Raw genomic sequence first — 19,114 nt, 5'->3', positions numbered from 1 at the left:
GGGCATCTCTTTTATTTATTGATTTATTGATTAATTGATTGCACATATTTATGGGGTGCAGTATGATAGTTTGATACGTGAATACATGTGTTATTATCAAATTATGGAAATTAGCATTTCTGTCTCCTTCAACATTTATTATTTCCTTGTGTTGGTAACTTTCAAACTCCTCTCTTCCATTTCTTTATAAAGTATAAAATACATTATTGTTAACTATAGTTATTCTGTTGTGCTATAGAACATAAGAACTCATTCTTCCTGTCTAATTGTGTTTTGGTACTTACTATATATCCTCTCTGTATGCTTTCCCCCTCCTATTCCTGGCCTCTAGTGACTGCTATTCTACCCTTTATTTCTTTTTTTTTTTTTTTTTCATGTTACAGAGTTCTCTCTTTTAATATGGCATTCATGAGTTTTCCATTCTGACATTCAAAATTAACAGGAATAGTGAAATTCTTTTATCCTTTGGTTTCCAAGGACAAACAATGCAGTTAAAACGCCTCTGGTTTTAGTTCCTCTAGGATGACATTCATTAGCAGAGTAACCTCTGATGCTTCAGCTGAAGTTTGGCAGCCCAAGAAGTGCACCAACTGCTCCAAAGTATCCCTCATGTTCTAGAAACAATGCTTTCAGTTGACCTTTGGACCAATAATCCAGTGCATATGCCAGAAGTTTCATTGATAGAGTATTGACACGTAAAAAGTTCCCAACAAAGACAACTCTGTTTATTTTCTCATTAACAGTGCACATTCGTGCCACAGAACCAATATTATTGGTGATAGTAACTAAAGTAGCTCTTGCCAGATCTTCTTTACTAACAGATTCTTGCTTCTCTTTATAAATCATATTGCCAAAACTAGATGCTACTGTCCAACCTGGCAGACCAAATCTTTCATAATCGCCTCCATAAATATCACGGACCAATTTGTCAGCTTGGGTGCTGTCACCTTTGGATGCCATTTCAAGAACCTCTTCAAAACTTTCACAGCCAGTCAGTAAACTGCATAAACCCAGAAAGGTACCCCCTCCAAGGCTTGTCCTGGTCACTCGTTTATAGTTATCTTTGGAGTGGACTGCTAAGATACTGACTCCTGAACCAATGTTCACCACCAGTAGTGGATAGGGGTCATCTAGGTTAAAAGGCATCTTTTGGCATCGCTCAGGTTCTGAGGCATTAGCAAAATAATAGCACTCTGCTTGTCCATTGAAACTGACAGAATCTATATACAGCAAGCCCTTTACAAGGCAGTCAAGTTCATCCAGTTTGTGCAGGTGGAGGTTTCCAATTGTGCGAAAATCTTTTTCAAACTTGTAAGCACCACCTCCCGTAGCACACAGCACCGTTTGTAATGTTGAGAAGTTTTTGTCTCTTCCCATTTGGATAAAAGTAGGCAGGTCATGAGTTGGAAATCTGATAAAGTGCAAGTTCCCTCTTCGGCCAAAAAGTGTTAAATCCTTAAGTTCAAGGTGTACATCCCGAATGCCAGTGGATCCATATGCTACATTAGAAGTCAAATATTTCCGAATACTTTTTAAGCTCTCAACTTCCTCTTGCTCTTCCTCTGCTGTGATATCAATAGGTTCAAAATACGAGAGCTTTACTAGAGTTCCCCCAATGTCCATGCCAAACCATGATCTTCATGGCGTTGACCTGAGGGGAAGCCTCGGGTCCGGAGCACGGGGAAGCGCTGTGGGGACTCGGGGACTCCGGAGCTGGCAGGGCCGCGCCAAGAGGCCCTGCTGGTTCCTCCCCTCAGGCCGGGCAGGGCAGGCTTAGGGCGGGGCGTTGGTGCCTGGGGCAACGCCCGGCCCAGGAGGCGGCCCCCCACCCCTGCTAGGGTTGACCGGGGAGCGCTCTGGGGAAGGCCGCCAGGCCACCGGCCTCGCCGCTCCTGGCCCCCCCGCGCAGCCGCTCCGAACAAAAGGCCCCGGTCCCCCGAGCCGCTGCCGCTGCACTGAGAAATAGCCCACTCAGCTCTACCCTTTATTTCTATGAAGTAAACATTTTTTAGCTTCCACACATGAGTGAGCAGTGGTATTTGTCTTTTGTTGTCTGATTTATTGCATTTAATGTCTTAGTTCCATCCATATTGCCATAAATCAGTGTTTTGCTCTTTTTCATGGCTGAATAATATTTCATTGTGCATATATATCACATTTTCTTCATCTGTTTATCCATTGATGGATACCTTGGTTGGTTCCCTACCTTGGATATTGTGAATAAACTTGGGACTTTCTTATGAGGACACTAATCCCGTTTATGAGAGTGCAGCCCTTGTAACCTATCATCTTTCAAAGATCCCACTCTTAATACTTCCACTTTTGGGGTGGGTTTCAACATAAGAGTTTTGGAGGGGGACACAAACACTCAGATACTAGCACCATCTTTCTTCTAAGTTATTGTTCACATGGCTTTTCCTAACATTTTTTCAACCTTCCAGTGTGTTTATATTTTGTGTCTGAATTGTGTGAACAGCATAAAGTTATTTTTAAAAATTAAGTCTGACAATTTGGGTCTTTTAATTGAAATACCTTATTCATTTACATTAGTTTAATTAGGAATATATTTGGGTTTATATCTTCATTTTATGTTTATGTTATCATAACCTGTTTATTATTCATTTCTCTTCTTTTGGGTTAATAAAAGTTTTTATATTTTTCCTCTCTTAACTTGGTAATTATATATTCTTTTGTTAATTTTTATGGTTTTAGAGAACAAAGAATGAATATTGTTTAATTGTAGTCTAAAACAAACACTTTATAATTTCTTCAGTAGCGTTGGAATATTCTAACTTCATTTACCTCTGCATCTCTTGCCTTAACACTGCCATACAGACTAGATATATTTTTATTTTTTATTTTACATATATTTAAAATCCCATTATTATAATTGTTTTGTGCAGTTCATTTCCAATCAACTTTAAAAAATATTTACCTGTAGTTTTACATTTCCGATTTGTCCTCATTTTTCTTTGCCTTTTTTTTTTTTTCCCCCTGTTTGGCTCAAAGAAATCTTTTCAGTTTGTTTGGTACTAGGAATTTAACCGAGGGATGCTTCACCTCTGAGCTACAGCCACAGCCCTTTCTTATTTTTGACTACGTTGCTGAAGCTGGCTTAGAACTTGTGATCCTCCTGTCTCAGGATGCCAAGCTTCTGGGATCAGAGGTGTGTACCACCATGCCTAGCCCTTTAAGTATTTCTTTGAGTGAGGTTTTGCAACTAATTTTCACAAGTTTTATTTTTCTGAAACAGTCTTTATTTTCCCTTTATCTTTGAAAATGTTTTCCAGAGTTTAAAATTTCAGGCTGGCAGTATTTCCATGCAAAAATTTTAATTTGTTTTTCTATTGGTATCAAGCATCTCTTGACAGGTCAGCTATGAGGTGTTTTGTTGGTCTTCTGAAGGAAATTTGTTTCCTGTTCTCAACTAGTTGTATGATTTTCTGTCTTTGATTTTCATTAGTGTTATGGTGATATATCTTGATATGGCTTCGTCAATATTTATGCAGAACATCTTACATATGTGTCTTAGTGTCTTTCATCAATTTTAGAATATTCTCTGGCATTATGTCTTCAAATATTGCCCTCTCCCATTATTTCTCCTGTTCTTAAGAAGTAGTAGACATTTTAACCATGTCCCAATATTTAAATGTTCCTTTATACTCTTTTCCATTTTTTTTCTTTCCATGTCTCAGTTTGAATATGCTCTATTGAAATATCTTTCAGTGCAGTTCAACAATCTTGTATTCTGCAATGTTAAATCTGCTAAGTTCAACTAATGAGTTCCCAATTTCAAATACTGTTCATTCATTTAATTTTATTGTAGGCAATAGTTCTATATTAAAGTTATCTACATTATCATGTTCATTATCCATTTTTTATTATAATAACTTTTTAATCATAGTTATTCTATCAATTTTGTCAACGTATTTTACTACCTGGATCCTGTACCCAGATTGGTGTTATTTCACTTTTTTCTCTTGGTTTTTAGTCATGAGGTTTGTTCTTTTGGTGTGCCTAGTAATTTTTAAAATTAGAGACTGCAAATGGTTTTGATTTCTTCTGGATAGGACTTAATCCTTTTCTCTGATGGAAACAGAACCTCGGCTGTTTACTACAATGTGATCAAGGTCTGTACTGAGTTAGGGTTTGCAGTGTTGGCGAGTTTCGGTCTACTTTGATCAATCTCTGACTCTACAGAGATTTGTTTGTTTTCCTTGCTTTACTAAGATCCAAGTATATTCTGCAAGGTGTCTTTACTTGGAGATACTTGGATCTAATCATTTGTGTCACGGAACTGAAATTTTCTTTTTCTATTTTGAGATGGTGTCTTGCTATATTGCCCAGGTTGGCCTCATACTTGTGATACTCCTGTCTCAGTCTCCCAAGTAGTTGTAGCTACAGGCTTGGGCCAGAGACTGTGCTTTTCACAAGTTTCTGCCTATATTTTAGCTTAAATTCTGTGTTTTCCTAACATTTAGCTAATGTGGAGGAGAAAGAGGTTCCTGTGTTTGAGGACCCCAGCTGACCACCAGGACTCTGCTGGCTTTGGTCCCTCTGCAGTGATCCTCCATGAAGCTTCTCATTGAGCTTTACACCAGATTTTTAGCTTCCTTTCCAACCCAGGATTGGAAAATGCCTCCAGAGTAACAGCAGCCAGAGGCGGCCAACTCTCCTCTCTAAAATTCTTTCTTTTCTGGAGTCTTAGCTCCACTGATTCTCATTTCCTTGGCAGCTCTGAACTGCTTCCAAATAGATGATGTGGTGGGCATGAAATAAACCTTGTAAAACTCCAATTATCGGGAGCAGGATGGGCCCAGCCCCTCAGTGCTGAGTTCTGGAATCTATCACTGCCTTTGTGCCGAGACCACTCCTCCCCTGGGTTGCTCCCAGCAGTGACGGAGGGTCTCTAGTACATAATGTGGACCCATTGCTGAGGGACTCGGGCATCATCTACCAGCTGGCCTTAGCTCCAGGGCTTCCTGGCAGCTTTCCCTGAAGTTCCCTAGGCTGGAACATCTTTCTCACTCTTAGTCCTTCATGTCCATTATGACCAGATGACTCTCCCTTTTCTCAACTTCTTTGTGATTTTCTGTCACATGACATTTTTCCTGATGAAGTCTATTTTGTGTGTGTGTGTACCAGGGATTAAACCCAGGGGTGCTTAACCACTGAGCCACATCCCCAGCCCTTTGTATTTTTTTAATTTTGAGACAGGGTCTTGTCAAGTTACCTAGGGCTTTGCTAAATAGCTGAGGCTGACTTTGAACTTGTGATCCTCCTGCCTCAGTCTCCTGAGCTGCTGGGATTACAGGTGTGCACCACCATGCCTGACTCTCTAATGAAGTCTTGATTGTAAGACAATCTACTCCTTTCTGTTCCTTGGGGACCTGGGTTGACATAGGTTGTTCCTGTGTTTTATCAGCTGTTGTGCCTCTTCTAGGTGAGAACTCTGGTCATCCACCAGTGACCTTGACCATTTTGGAAGAAAATGTCTCAATAATATTTTGAATGAATAATCTTTTCACTTTATCCCAGTTTGTTTGTATTCCCCTAAACTCATTCCCTTTAAGGTAGGGTTAATAAGGTCAGTTTAACCAAAATGGAAAAAAAAAAAAAAATGAGGAGAGTCAGTTTTCATCTTTGATTTCAAAAGTTGAGGTACAGATATAAGATGCATAAAATTCAGAAGAGGATTTAAAGTGCCAATTTTCTTGCTCTTGAAAAGAAATAAACGTTCCTGTGGCATTGGCTGGGAGGAGTCTGAGGGTGGTTCCAGGGGTCCCTTCCTTGCCCTGAGCAGCCTGTGAGCCAGGGTGAGCTGATCTCCACCTTGGGGGGCTGCTTCTCCCAGGGATCCAGGGAGGATGCCTAGGTGGCTCCCTGGTGCCACATCAGGATATGCTCGTGGTCCTGAGGGAGCTCAGAGGAGGGGTCACCAGGCTAGCCAGAGAGAGTCACCCAGCTTCCTAGAGGGAGGCCCTTGGAGCTGGGGCTCCGCGGCCGAGTAGAAGTTTCCAGCTGGCCGTGGGGTGGGCAGAGCACAGAGAGTCACAAGAGGGGCCGTGCACCACGGCAGAGTGTCAGCCTCTGCTTCCGGAGCAGTGAGCGATTCCAAAGTTGGAGCCTCGACTGGAGGAGGGGTATCCGTTAGCTAATACCCAGGACGAACGTCTCACTTGAGTTCCGAGGTGTTAGATGAAGCCTTTTATCTTTCATTTCCTTCCCTAATTACGGCATTACTGCTGCTTTCATTGTTTTAACTCAGTTCAAGGCTTCCTGGACTCCCAGTGACCCATCTTTGATAAAGGTGATGTTCCAGTCTTTTGCAGAGAACGTCTTTCTGGGGGAAGCGCAGGAGGTCAGGACTGCCCCAGGCAGGAAAGGCAGAGAAGTTGCCCATGACCGCTGACTTAGGAAGCTCTGTTAACACTTCGAGGCCCTCTGGATCTAAGTGCCCAGGAATAGACATTCATAATACCCTGTCTCAGGGCCCCGCCAGCAGCAAGTTCTTCCAAGGCTGAGTGGTGTTGGAGAGGAGGCGACCCGGAGACAAAGCAACCCTGGGCGGCTGCAGCCACTGGTTCTTGCGGATCCTGCAAGGAAGATTTCAATCAGTCTGAGCAAAGCAGGAAGCAGGAGCCTGTTAGGAAGAGCGAGGGTTCAGGTCAGGCTCCGGGGGCTGCCTCAGGGAGGCGGGTGGCTCTTCCAGAATCCGGGGCTTTAAGGATCTTGGGTCCTTCGTTCTTGGTCTAGTCTCTCATGAACCCTTAAGTGGGCTTTACCCTTTTGTTTAGTCCTCAACACGTTTTCTTTGTGAGGTTCCTGCTGACTGGTCACAAGGGGTGTGTGACATGGTTTTGATGATGACCTGGTCACAAGCGGAGGGTCATGACGTGATCTTAAAACCACGGTTCTCTTAAGGGGCTGTAGCTGACTGAGGCTGGGGCGGTCTGGCGTGCCAGTTCCCGCTGTCCAGACGTCTGTTTTGATAAGGTTCTCGGTGGTTCCCCGTCTGGTGACCACGGACTCTGATGTATGGGTCTGAGGTCCTCCCTGTAAGTCACCTTCCCCACCCACCCCCTTGTTCCTGGCTGACTAACTACCTGAAAGTGTGGCTGCTCTACGGAACTGGATGGTGTCCGGTCAGCAGTCCTGGGGACCCGAGCAATTCCTGCCTGATCTTAGAAGCCAGGTCTCTTCACTTCCATCATCCAGAGCCCCAACAGGAGTGTGTGGTCCCTTGGCAGGTGCGAGGAGACAGACCCATGAGCACACACAACGGTACAGCAGAGGGGAGCCCTGAGGGGAGAGGACAGGCCCTAGGGCTGGGGCATTGCTGCAGATGCTTCACTCTGCTCCGCGGTCAGCCGGGGCAGGGTGGCCAGCGACCTTGGTAGAGTTCCCCTCCAGAGGGTGGGCAGACCCAGCCCTGACTTGCCCCTCCACACGTTCCCCCTCTCACTGCATCTCCAAATGTCCTGGAAGATACCAAGGGAACTGTGTCCCGGCCTCCGCACCTGCCCGTGTCCTCAGCCTCTCCTCCCACAGCCTTCTCCACACCTCACCCCTTCATCATGCCTAGGCTGGCTAGCTGCCTCCCAGAGTCCTGCCTTGCTGAAGCCCTCCCACATCCAAGTTTTGAACTCCTTTTCTTTCTTTTTACTGGGGATTGAACCCTGGGGTACTTAACCACTGAATCATATCCCCAGCCCTTTTTTGTATTTTATTTAGAGACAGGGTCTCCCTGAGTTGCTTAGAGCCTTGCTAAATTACTGAGGCTGGCTTTGAACTCATGATCCTCCTGCCTCAGCCTCCAGAGCCACTGGGATTGTAGGTTTGTGCCACCAGGCCTGGCTCAAACCCCTTTTCTGTGACCACAGGGTACAGCCTCCCCCACGATGCCTTTACCACATGGATTGCTATCATTAAGCTTCTTTTTTACTTTTCCCTTTAAAATTCAAGCTGTTGAGTTTCCTTTTTTAAATTGTGGTAAAATACATCCAACATAAAAGTTACCACTTTGCCCATTTTAAAGTGACGATGGAGGGACATTCAGTACATTCGTAGTGTCACACGACTGACTGCAACCTTCAGCGTCCCCCACCCTCGCCCTTTGCCTTGCCTCTCCAGCCCCAGGCAACCTCTGATCTCCCTCCCGTCTCGGTGGCTCTGCCTCTGGGAGTCCCGTATAAATGGAGCAGACAATACGTAGCCTTTGGCGCCTGGCACTTGGCATGTTGTCAGGGCCATCTGTTACGGCTTGGATCTGGAATGTTCCCCCAAAGCTCATGTGTTTGACAGCATGGCTCAGAGGTGGGCTTTCAGGCAGCCATGGGATCGTGAGGGCTCTGACCTCCGCGGTGGATTGATTCAGTTGACGCGTTAATCCACCGATGGCTGCGTGGACTACTGGGAGTTGGAGCTGGCTGAGGGAAGCAGGTCACTGGGCGCAGGCCCTGGATGGTCTGTCTTCTTTCTGCCCCAAACCCCTTCCTGGCTGCTGTGGGATGAGCAGCTTGGCTGACCTTTCCGCCATGATGTTCCGCCTCACTTTAGATCCAAAGCAATGGAACTGGCCAACCACGGACAGGCTGAATCCTCTGAGGCCAGGAACCTAATAAATCTCCCCCAGTCTAAGTTACTCCTAGGCGTTTTGGTGTCTGGGAGACACGCTGCCTGGCAGCCAGCCGTGATGGGATGTGTCTTCGGTACCTGGTTCTTGTCTCATGTCTGAGTGGCCCCTGGTGTGGACAGACCACACTCCATCCACATGTGTGTTGATAAGCGTCTGGCAGGTTCTGCCTTTTGGCTCTTGCAAATGATGCTGCCATGGACCTTCGGGTGCGACCTCTTGTTTGAATGCTGCTCTCCGCTCAGTTGGGCTCATACCGAAGCGTGGACTCGGCGTCGCATGGTGCCTGTGTTGACCTTCTCGAGGAGCCTCTGTGGCTTCCCCAGCAGCTGCACGGCTTTCCCTTCCTGCCCGCGCGCCGTGAAGAGTGCGGTTCCCCCACGTCCTCGCTGACGCGTGCTGCTTCTCTCCTTTTTGTGATCTTCGCCATCCTAGTGGCTGGAGCTGGCGGGTGGGAGACATTGGTTTCTCCGCAGCTGCACTCCAGGCTCCCAGGCAAGTGTCTGGGGGTAGAAGGAGCTCAGAAAGGGTGTGCTGGGGCGTGAAGGACTGTCTCCTTCCCTTGGTCCAAGAAGGCTGCCTCCTGGCCCATCAGACTCCCTGAGTTTCTGGGGGTGACTCTGAGGAGGTGGCCTCCTGCACCCCCACCAGGGCTCTCAAGGCCTCCTGGTCCCCAGGGGGGACTGTTCTTACAGCGCCCAGGCCCTGGGGCTCTCCTCCATCCTGGGTGTCCTCCTGCTGTCTCCACGAAGGTAGCTGCCTGCTCTCTAGGAGTCCACCTGTGGCTTGGAAGTCCTCCTGGTTTCCAGAGAGCCGAAGCCCGGGGAGTCACGAGAGCCCGCGTTCTGCTCTTTGCTTCCTCACACGTCTCTGGTCGCCACATGTCGTCTCTCCCTCCAGCGCTCCGGGTGCTCTTCATCCTCTTCAGATGCGGCACGAGAGGCGGAGGTCCTGCCTGCAAGGCTGCTCTCTCGTGTTGTCATCTGAGTGCTGCTTGGATACTGAGGGCTGTTTTGCAGAAACTAAGGGAAAACACCATTTTTTTTCATTCCTGTTTTGGATGCAGCCCTTACTGGGAAGCCCTCTTGGCAAATACCTGTCGAAATCCTGCCCATGTGGCTCAGTTTGGGGCCACAGCAGCTGCCATCACACAGAGGGATTTGCCCTGAAGGTGCAGAGCCACTCGGGGAGGCCTTGTGGGGAGCTCCGCTTCACCGGGGCAGAGGGAAGGGCCTCTGCTGGGCACCATTCAGGTGGAGCTGCGCCAGGGGCCGGTAGAGGGTAGTGACCGGGGCTCCCAACCCCCATCACTGCGTCCTCTGTTGGAGGGGTGCGTCCCACAGGCCACGCGTGTGGCTGCCCGTGCAAAAGAGGGGACAGCAGTGGGCAGACAAGTGCACCAGCTCCTCTGCAGGCGGCGGGTGGGCGACAGGAACTCCTCAGGAGTTCTGCTTCCTGGGTGACTTCTACGGCCAAACAAGGGAGGGCAGAGGATCACCAGCCTCATGATCTGGTGTTTTCCCAAATGTGCTCTGCAGATAGGAATTGCATGGGGAGCCCGGAAGAGCGGATCCCTGAGCCTGGTCCCGCCCCAGAGTCAAAACGGGTGCACCATGAGCGTGTTGCACACACGCACGGCGTTCAGCATCTGGATCTTGGCACACTTCCTCAGTCGTCTGCAAGCTCAGCCTTGGCCCCAGCTTGCCCTCCAGCCTCCTGGGTTTTAAGCGTGATGTGCTGACTGCTCTCTAGCTCCCTGAATATCACGCTCCAGGAGTCTCCACCCCTGAAGCACACTGGCCAGGGACAGAGCACGCAGGGCTGAAGGTGTCTGGAAAGGGTAGAGGTAGAGAGACTTTGCCACTAGCAGTGAAGACCTTTAAGGCCATGCAAATATTTTTCTTCATTAGCCAAAGCTGAAACTTGTGTCATGTTTGGACTTTGGTACAACGAAGACTTTCTTTCAGGGTAACAGATACTGATCCGTAGCATTTATCGAATGTTCGATCCTTGCAATTTATCTTGGCAGCTCCGAGAGATGGACGCTCTCTTTCTACAACCCAGCGATATAAATCAGGAAGCACAGAGACACCCAGGAACTTGCTGATGGGAGCACAGCTGGTGGCAGAGCTGGGAGGGTGTCCAGGTGACCTGGTGGCAGAGCAGCCTCTTGGCCTCGTGCTGCCTCTAATTTGTTGACACATGATTTGTACAGATGGTGGAGTTCTGCTAGCCCGGGTGACGTGCTTGGGCTTCTGTTCAGTTTCACTCTGATCTGAGAGGGCCATCTTTATAAGGTGCTTCCTAGGAGCCAGGTACAGGGAGAGGAAGGCGACCAAGATGCTATCTTGGCCTTCGTGGGGCTGGCTCTGGGGAAAGCTGTGGGAACACCAGCCCATGATGCCAAGGGAGCAGTATACTGTGTGCGTGCTCCTTACTGTGTGGCCGGGAGCTGTGTGTGGGGCAGGAATGGACTCAGGAGGGCTCCAGTGTGGAGGTGACCACTGAGTCCTTGATAGATGAGCAGGAGATTGGCAGTAGACAGATTGGAAGAGGAGGTGGAGTAAGGACAGAGCACGGCAGGCCAAGGGGTCCAGTGGACACCAAGTGGGGAGTGGGGAGGAGGGAAGTGGGGGGACAGGGATTCAGAGACGGAGGAATGGCTCACGGAGAGATGGGAGGTGGGAAGTTTAGGCCTATGTATACGAGTCCTGGATGCGATCCTGCGTGTCCTGCGTTATCCTACGCGTGATTTTCCTGTGACTTCCGTGACAGATGACCAGAGCTCGGTGGCTGAGGCAATGCTGTCGTATTATTTTACGGCTGTATGTCAGCAGTCAGAAAGGCGGCTGGCGAGACTGGTGCCAAGGCACTGCAGGGCTGTGGCCCTTCTGAGGCCCTATGATCTTTTCAACTTCCGGACACACATGTGATGCTGGAGTGAGCAGCGGGGACAGGAAAGGGCAGGTTTCTAGGGGAAACAATGCCGCTCGAGGGTTGATTCCTGCTCACTGAAGTGTCCCCGACCCGGGTTCTGCTGTCCCTGCTCACAGGCTGAGAGGAGGCAGGCCGGCTGCAGAGCTCACCCAGGGGAGCCCAGGGCGGGTGCATTGTCTGGGAGACAACCAGCTTCACCCGTGACTGACACCTGAGAAGAGCTTCTGCTCAGGGACCTTTCAAGTGACAGAGTTAGCTACTGTGACCTTTGTCCTTGGAAGCAGCGCCAGTGGACCTGGGCATAAAAGCTGGTTTCTTACCATGTCCTTCAGTGCAGGCCAATGACCCTCTACGTTTCAGTGAAAGATGCCACACAGGGTGCAGAGGGGCAGGGCTCTGGTTGCTGGTCTCAATCTGCGTGATGTTGGATTCGATTACTCAGCTGAGGTAGAATCTGCCCACCTGCTGTGGGTAGACTTGCCATTTTCCTTTGCAATTAATTGTAGCGACACACTTAGCAACTACGTGGGCACTCTGCCTTCTCCAACTTCCATCCCTTGGGTTCAGCATCCACTGGTGAGTCTCTAAATCCCACTTTGCTTTCTGTATTCATTAGCTGGCCTTCAGCAGAATGGAAAGCCTTTCCGTCTCTCTCACTTGCCGATTCATTTATTCATGGACCCAGGGACCCTGGTTTTACTTGGTGGGTCATCATCTGTTACTAAAAAGAATGTTAACGCTCCCGTCCTCGCAGTCGCTGTGAGTTTCTTCAGGCTGGACCCTGTGCCCTCCTGATATCTCCACATTATTCCCTAGGCACCTCCTTACTTTCAGGTACAAATCGATGTTGCAGGTTTATCTTGTGTTTATCCTGTCCCGCCCTGAGACCAGCCTGGGATTCCTTGTTGCTTTTAGGAGAAAAAGATATTTAAAAGTTAAGATCTGGACAGAAGAAGTGCTCACTGCTTCTGGTGTCTCCAGCTCTCAGCAGACAGAGCTGGGAAACACACACTTATGTGTACAAACACATACACGAACATACACTCTGAACACGCATACGTGCCAGTCTGTTTATTTCTAAATTCCTCCTGTGTGCGTGTGTGTATGTGTGTGTATACATATCACAGTCACCTCTCAGGTCTTTGCTTAAATTTCAGTCTCAAGCTGTGTTTGCTTGGTCCAGCTCCTGGTCAAGGAATTGCTCGGTCCAGCCACTGGTCAAGGAATGGAGAGAAGCTTCTAGCAGAGTTCCTTCCTTCCTTGCGAATCCTCCCACAAATTCCAATTGCCTCGCCAGCCCCAACCTCTCCACTTGGTGGGACCATCATCCTGTATTTGGGCTTTACCTCCCATACTGGGTTCTGGAAATTACTCCCAGCAAAATGTGCAGCCTACCTGGTGTGCGACCCTCCTTTTAGGAATTACTTGCCCACACTGCCTTGGCCCAGTGCCTCAAAGCACTAGTTCAGTTTTATGAATCGCTGTTGCTGTGGTCTCCCAGGCTGCCGTGAGGCTTATGTGGTCGAGGTCTGTGTCTAAATCAAGTGTCAGCTAGGTAGGTTACCTTCTGCAGCCTCTTCCCTTGCCTTGTAGGTGGCTGCCACCTGGCTGGACGCTCAGGTGACCTCTTCTTTATGTGTGTGGACAAGTTCTCTGATGTCTCTTCTAGGAGTGCCAATCCCTCCTTAGGGTGCCAGCCCCTGACCTCCTCTAAACCTATTACCTCTCGATCGCCCCACCCCCACCTGCCTTCCCATTGAGCATCGGGGCTGCCACACATGATCTTGGGGGTGGTTAACATTCAGCCTTGGTGGCGGTTTGTAGGAGGTGGACCTGACACCTGTCACTCTGCTGTGGCCAGACATGGAGACACCATTTGGTTTTTATTTAATCATCTGAGATATTCTTCACACTGTAATGTTCAGTCTTGGGTTCAAAACAGCATAATCTGAGGCTTCAAGGCATGAGAACAACCTGCTCTGTGTTGTAGAAAATAGAGTAGCAGTTTTCTCTCAGTGTCTTGTTGAACCTTCAGGCGTTCATGTTTACAGTTTATCACTGTGGAATGTCACTCAGGGAAGTTTGGAATGGCTCCGAATCATGTGGCCTTGGCAGAGGTGACTTGTTTTCTGCATATCTTGATCATGGAAGTTTTTGTGATTTTGTGTGATTGTTTTAGTCATTTTTTTCCTGATTTATAAAACAGAAATGCATATAGAATACTTCTTGCAATTGAAAGTCTAAAGAATAAACTTAAATCACCAGTAAGGTATTTAAAGATCACTACTGATATCCCTTCCAACTTCTCAGTGCGTTTAAGATAAGAATGGTTGTTCTCCAAAAAGCCAGTTACTTCGAGAGCCGGCATAAACACGAAGGTTGAGCACTGGGATATTCTATCTCAGTCCCCGGTTTCAGGACCTGGGGTTCACCACGTGCACCCGGGCAGGAGGGCTCGGTTCTTTGCGTAATACCTGTATTTCACAAATTGCACCATTTTATAACATTTCCTCAACATGATCACAGTCACACCTGAGCCTTGGGAAGACTTCATACCTAAACCATGGCACGCACCCTCCAGCTCTCCTTCCCTGCCCTGTGCACCCAAGACGCTCATGTTTAGGATCGCACTGGCTCTGTATAAAATGGGAGGCACAAAGAACCTACCTCACTTTGCTTCTCCTCCCTGCCTCCCTGGGTGGAGGCAGCCCTGAGCCACTGGAGTCCTGGTTCTCCACAGAGCCCGGGGTCCCTCCGTGGCAGCTACGGATCTCAGTGTGTGGTCTCTGGGGCCTCAGGGAACTATGCAGATGGTAGGCTCCTCCTTCAGCGCTGGACACGTGGCAGTGGGTCCAGGCTGATCTGTGACCTGTCCTCCAGGGGATTCTCGTGCGCCCCTAGGGAGACACTGTCTGGGCGGGAAGGTGGATTGTCAGGTGTGGCTTAAGCTCCCCATGTGACTGCCACGCGTGTCTGAGCTGGAGAAGCAGAACTGGAGCCACAGCCAGCGCTCAGAGCTCGCTCTCCAGCAGACGGGCCTCCCGCGGGCTGCTCCTCATCTGAATCATGGCTTTTCCTATCGTTTCTGGCAGATTTTTCTTCATCTTTCTAATCTGTATTATAGAGGAGTAGAAATATAATTTCCCAGTTAGCTTGCATTTTACATGGAAAATGGCTAGCTTGAATCAGACAAAAGAGAAGACATTTTCAAAGGGTAACGACCCCTCTTTAGTCAGGTGGCAGCTCTCCGAATTCATTGCAAGAGGAATGAGCAATTTATCTTCCCTAAATTGGTTTTTTTTAGGGGGGTCTTACCCCTACCCAGGAACAGCCTGGTGGGTAAAATCGGTGGCCGTCTGTGCCTCAGGTCACTGCTCCTGGTGGATCGAGGATATGGCATGTCAGAGTTTGAGGTAGAACTGGAATCCTTTTTGTGTTTCCGTTTTTCTGAGACAAGGCCTTGCTGTCACTCAGGCTGGTCTCAAACTCCTGGGCTCAAGTGATCCTCTTGCCTCAGCCTCCCGAGTAGCTGGGACCACAGATGCCTGGGCCGGAATTTGGAGGCGGAGCCCTCGGCTGGGGGCAGGGGCAGCACAGAGTTGCATTAGAACTTTCCATGGCTGCTGCATGACTCAGGGGGCTGTCAGCACAGGCAGCAGGGGTGGCTGGACATACTTTGTGGCAGGAGCTTCCCTGGGCATTGTAGGACACTAGCTAAACCCCTGGTTTCTGCCACCAGATGCCAGTTGAGCTTCCCACTGGTGCTGCCTGCAAATGTCTCCAGACAGTGTCAACTGTACCTGGGGGGTGGGCAGGGTCCCAGAATCATCCCCGGTTGTAAAGAGTTGGTCTCAGTTGGTGGAGGGCCAGCAGCTCCAGCGTCCTGCCTGCATCTGGCCTCTGAAGCTCCCCGTGGCTGGCAGCTGGCTGGCAGCTCCAGGGCACACTGCTTCCCTAGTCCATGGGAGCCAGGTCACCTCTGAGGAGGGGGCAGCCTGTGAGTGAGCTTGGGTCCTCTGACCCCTGACCCCACCTCTCTAGATAGCACGGGGGCTCTGCCAGTCGCAGCTTGGGGGACACTGAGTCCCAGGGGTGGGGCCTGGAGAGATGGCCCCCAACCTGTGGGTCGTCTGGTATCTGCTGTTCCGAGGAGCCCGACGCCAGCTAGGTCGGTGAGCAGATCTCTTATTCCCTGATCACATTTCCACTTTCCTGCCTGGTTCCTGAGGGACATAGCCTTCCCCCGTCATATAAATATTTGTGTCACCTCCTTTGAAGAGGGTTTTCTTTTATTAGGCTCAGCAGGTTAATGGAATCAAATCTTCAGTGCTCCCAAGTGTTCTGAGAGCTTCCCCTCCTCACTCCCAGGCTGCCCTGATTCTGTGAGAGTGAGAGAAACGGCCACCGACCCGCCGTGGATTCAGCCCTGTGGTGGGGTGAGCTCGTCCATGGCGGCTGGTGCCCCTTAAGGGAGGACCACGTTTCCTCTGTCCCATGCTTCCCATCCAGAAGGAAAAAGGCCTTCCTAGGTCCAGCCCCGAGGTGTTCTGGGACTTCTCCCAAGCCTTGGTCCTCACAGGAGGAGGGGGACCGATGGGCAGTGCTGAGACTGCATCCCCAGGGTGACTGAGGGCCCTCATCGTCCACATGTGAAATTTCAGGGGTTAGTTAGGGGTTAGCTGTAAGAGCAGGTGTCTGTGGAGGTGGGTCCCGTGGGGCCGCCTGGAGCCACCCCCCTGTGGAGAGCAGCCCGCGTCTCCAGGGGAGAACGGGAAAGGGGAGGGGCAAGATTAGGATGTTGATCAGGACCTTCCAAGCTCCAGTCTGTGAGGTGCACTGGGGTTGAACCCAAGGTGCTCTACCACCGAGCTACACCCCCAGGTTCTTCAATTTTTTAATTTTATTTTGAGACGGGTCTTGAATATGCAATCCTCCTGGCTCAGCCTCCCGACCAGTTGGGGTTACAGGCATGCTCAGCACGTCCAGCTCCATTTGCTGTTGATAAGAGGACTGGCTTCTTCTTATATTTGACTATAGGTAGGAACCTCAGGAAAAGGCAGGCAGATTATACCAAAGCTTCCAGAGGGACAGAGAGGTGCTCCATTTGCAGGGGAAAACTCCTGTCTGGCCCAGAGATGTTTTCTTGGAGACTCACTCAAATCTATGAAATGATTTTTAAATGACCTCCTAGCATCCTAACAGTTATTATACAACGATCTTTAAAACCATTAGGAACCCTCGATACATGCCGGGAAAGTTCCTCTCCGATTCATTGCTACTTCTGCTTTCCCTCTGGCGGGAAGTGCAGAATCCACCAGCTCAGCCCCCTGTGGGCTGAACTCTGAGCCTTCTCTCCAGGCTCACGGGAGACTGGCCGGGCCCATCACTCAGATGCCTGAGGACTCGGCCTAAGCTCTGATGTTGGCGAAAAGCAATTCACCGTAACATTGGCCATAGCATTATTGGTTTGGGAGACTCTTTGATTCTCAGAGTTTCTGGGCCTAAAGACTGTGCATTTGATTTGATTAGATTTGAAGTGCCAGCTGTATTTTATCAGTTATTAAATACAAACTATTGCTAAATAACTCTCACAGCAAATGACTGTAAGAGGTAGACTCATAAAAGTTTACACAGGTAGTTCTTCCTAGTCTCCTATCTGGACACTGGAGTGAGTGCCCACCTCAATTCTGTGACTTGACAAGGATTCTTAGTTTCTTTTCAGTAAAACAGGAGCAATGTTTATCGTATGCACCTTGCTCCCATTTTACTGAAAAGAGACCGAGGCTCCCACCCTTTGGTCCACAGAGCAAATCACAACCCTGGGACTGCAGCGCTAGGGACTTCTGAATGTAGGGTTCCCACTGGCTTCTTAGACCATGCACTCTGCCCTCAGCTCCAAGCAGAAGGAATAGGGAGGGCACCCAGACACTGTGTGGCCCCTTGCACGTTCCTTTCCCCTGGTCCAAGAATCTAGGTGTGAAGTTCAGCGAGTCTAGTATTCGTGATGGTTGCTTTGGAAAGAGGGCAGGGATGCAGGGGCGAGAGAGCCAGGGACTGGCATTTGAAATCAGTCACCCCTCCCTCTCTCACTGGCTCTTCCTCTGTCCACCGTTCCAGCTCACCGTGGGCTGTTGCTCAGTCTGACTCGGCACCACCGAGCCACAGTGGCAGTGGCCCTTCTGGGACAACTAGGGGTGTGAACGCCTGCTGGACGTCGGGTCTCCTGCTTGTGTCTCTGCCTCGCATTGCACAGGCATGCAGCCTGTGACACAGTGACCGATGGAAGTTCAAATAAGCAGGGTGCTCCCTGGATCCCAGGGGAGGACAGGAGGGACAAGGGGCAGGACGTGCCCTGGGTGCCAGCTTAACTAAGCTTCTTGCCAGTGTCCTGGTCAGGACTCTGGGGGGACGTGGCCTCCATTCCATAGCAGTTAGTGCTGATTGGTGTGCTCCTCACTGCCTGGCCTCCTGGAAGACTTGAAGATCCCATACCACGTTGCTGCATCTGCTGCCAGTGTGGCTCTTCAGGTGGAATCTGCTTTCCTGTAAGAGGACCTTATTTCTGTCTTTAGATCCTGGTGATCAGCACCCAGATAACACTTCAGGAATAGCTGTTGAAGGTGCTATATTTTCTGGAAAAACCTCTGGCTGGGAGTGAGGAGACCAGAGTGGGTGTCCCAGCCTCCTGGTCACAGGTGTGTGTGGCCACAGGAGGAGGGTGACCTGCGTGCGGCCCCTTCCTGTGGGTGACAGTGATCTCGCTGCCTGATATTTTTGAGACTGGATTTCTGCACCTACTCCAGGACCCGTCTGAGAACTAAGGAGTCCTTTTTTCTGATAGTTGACTGGGCGTCTTATCTGGATGGACGGGCTTGGGCGGCGGTTTGGAGGGCCGGCGCAGAGGCAGCAGAAGTGAGTCCACCTCCTGGCAGTGACCCTAGCGTGCCTCTCCTTTCCTATGCCCGTTCCACCCTTGGATAGACGGGGTGGGAGATGGGGCAGCGGGGGTCACGGGACAGGTGTGGGGTTCACGAGTGGCTGCCCCCCTTATCAAGCCCTGAGTGCCCGCCTCCTCCCCTGCCCCCGTCTCCAGGATGACCTTCCAGGTACCTTGCTGAGCAAGCACAGAAGTCATCTTCCACAATGTTCCCGACATTACTTTAATGAAGAGCCGCACATAGTCATCACAGAGAAGCACGGCAGGAGGGGCAAGTTGCCGTGAGGCCCCCAAACGGGGAACCAGCACCGTTCAGCAGCTTCTCTTGCGCAGCTTTCTGAGTGTACAAACTTATGATTCATTATTTGCCTTTTTTTTTTAACCTAGACATTTCAGTCGTTTTCTTTTTTATATTATAAATAATCCCTTTGACATTTAAAAGAGGCCTTTTGTGTCATTTCTGTTTTTTGACTCCTGCACTCTCTTCACCCTTAGCTTGGGATGGCAAGGGTGGTTCTGTTCTGGTCCTCTGGTCCTCTGTCTTCCCGGCTTTTCTACTTCTGATCTACGAATAGGCATCGGTTCCATGTCACTTGATTTCAGAA

The 19,114-nt window shown here is 49.6% G+C and overlaps 1 protein-coding gene across 1 annotated transcript; it reads right to left on the bottom strand.

Annotated features, from left to right (window-relative positions):
- Positions 1–377: 377 nt before the first annotated feature.
- Positions 378–8,539, bottom strand: LOC124985814 (pantothenate kinase 3-like). The gene is made up of 2 exons (XM_047554414.1): positions 8,529–8,539; positions 378–1,636 (listed from the first exon to the last, which is right to left on the bottom strand). Exons 1-2 carry the CDS (start codon positions 8,537–8,539, stop codon positions 556–558), a joined length of 1,092 nt encoding a protein of 363 aa, XP_047410370.1. The 3' UTR covers positions 378–555.
- Between the last annotated feature and the right edge of the window lie 10,575 nt (positions 8,540–19,114).

The sequence above is a fragment of the Sciurus carolinensis genome, chromosome 5, assembly GCF_902686445.1.
Source record: "Sciurus carolinensis chromosome 5, mSciCar1.2, whole genome shotgun sequence".
Classification (NCBI taxonomy): domain Eukaryota; kingdom Metazoa; phylum Chordata; class Mammalia; order Rodentia; family Sciuridae; genus Sciurus; species Sciurus carolinensis.
The sequence above is the reverse complement of the archived record's forward strand: the minus strand, read 5'-3'. Positions and strand labels throughout refer to the sequence as shown.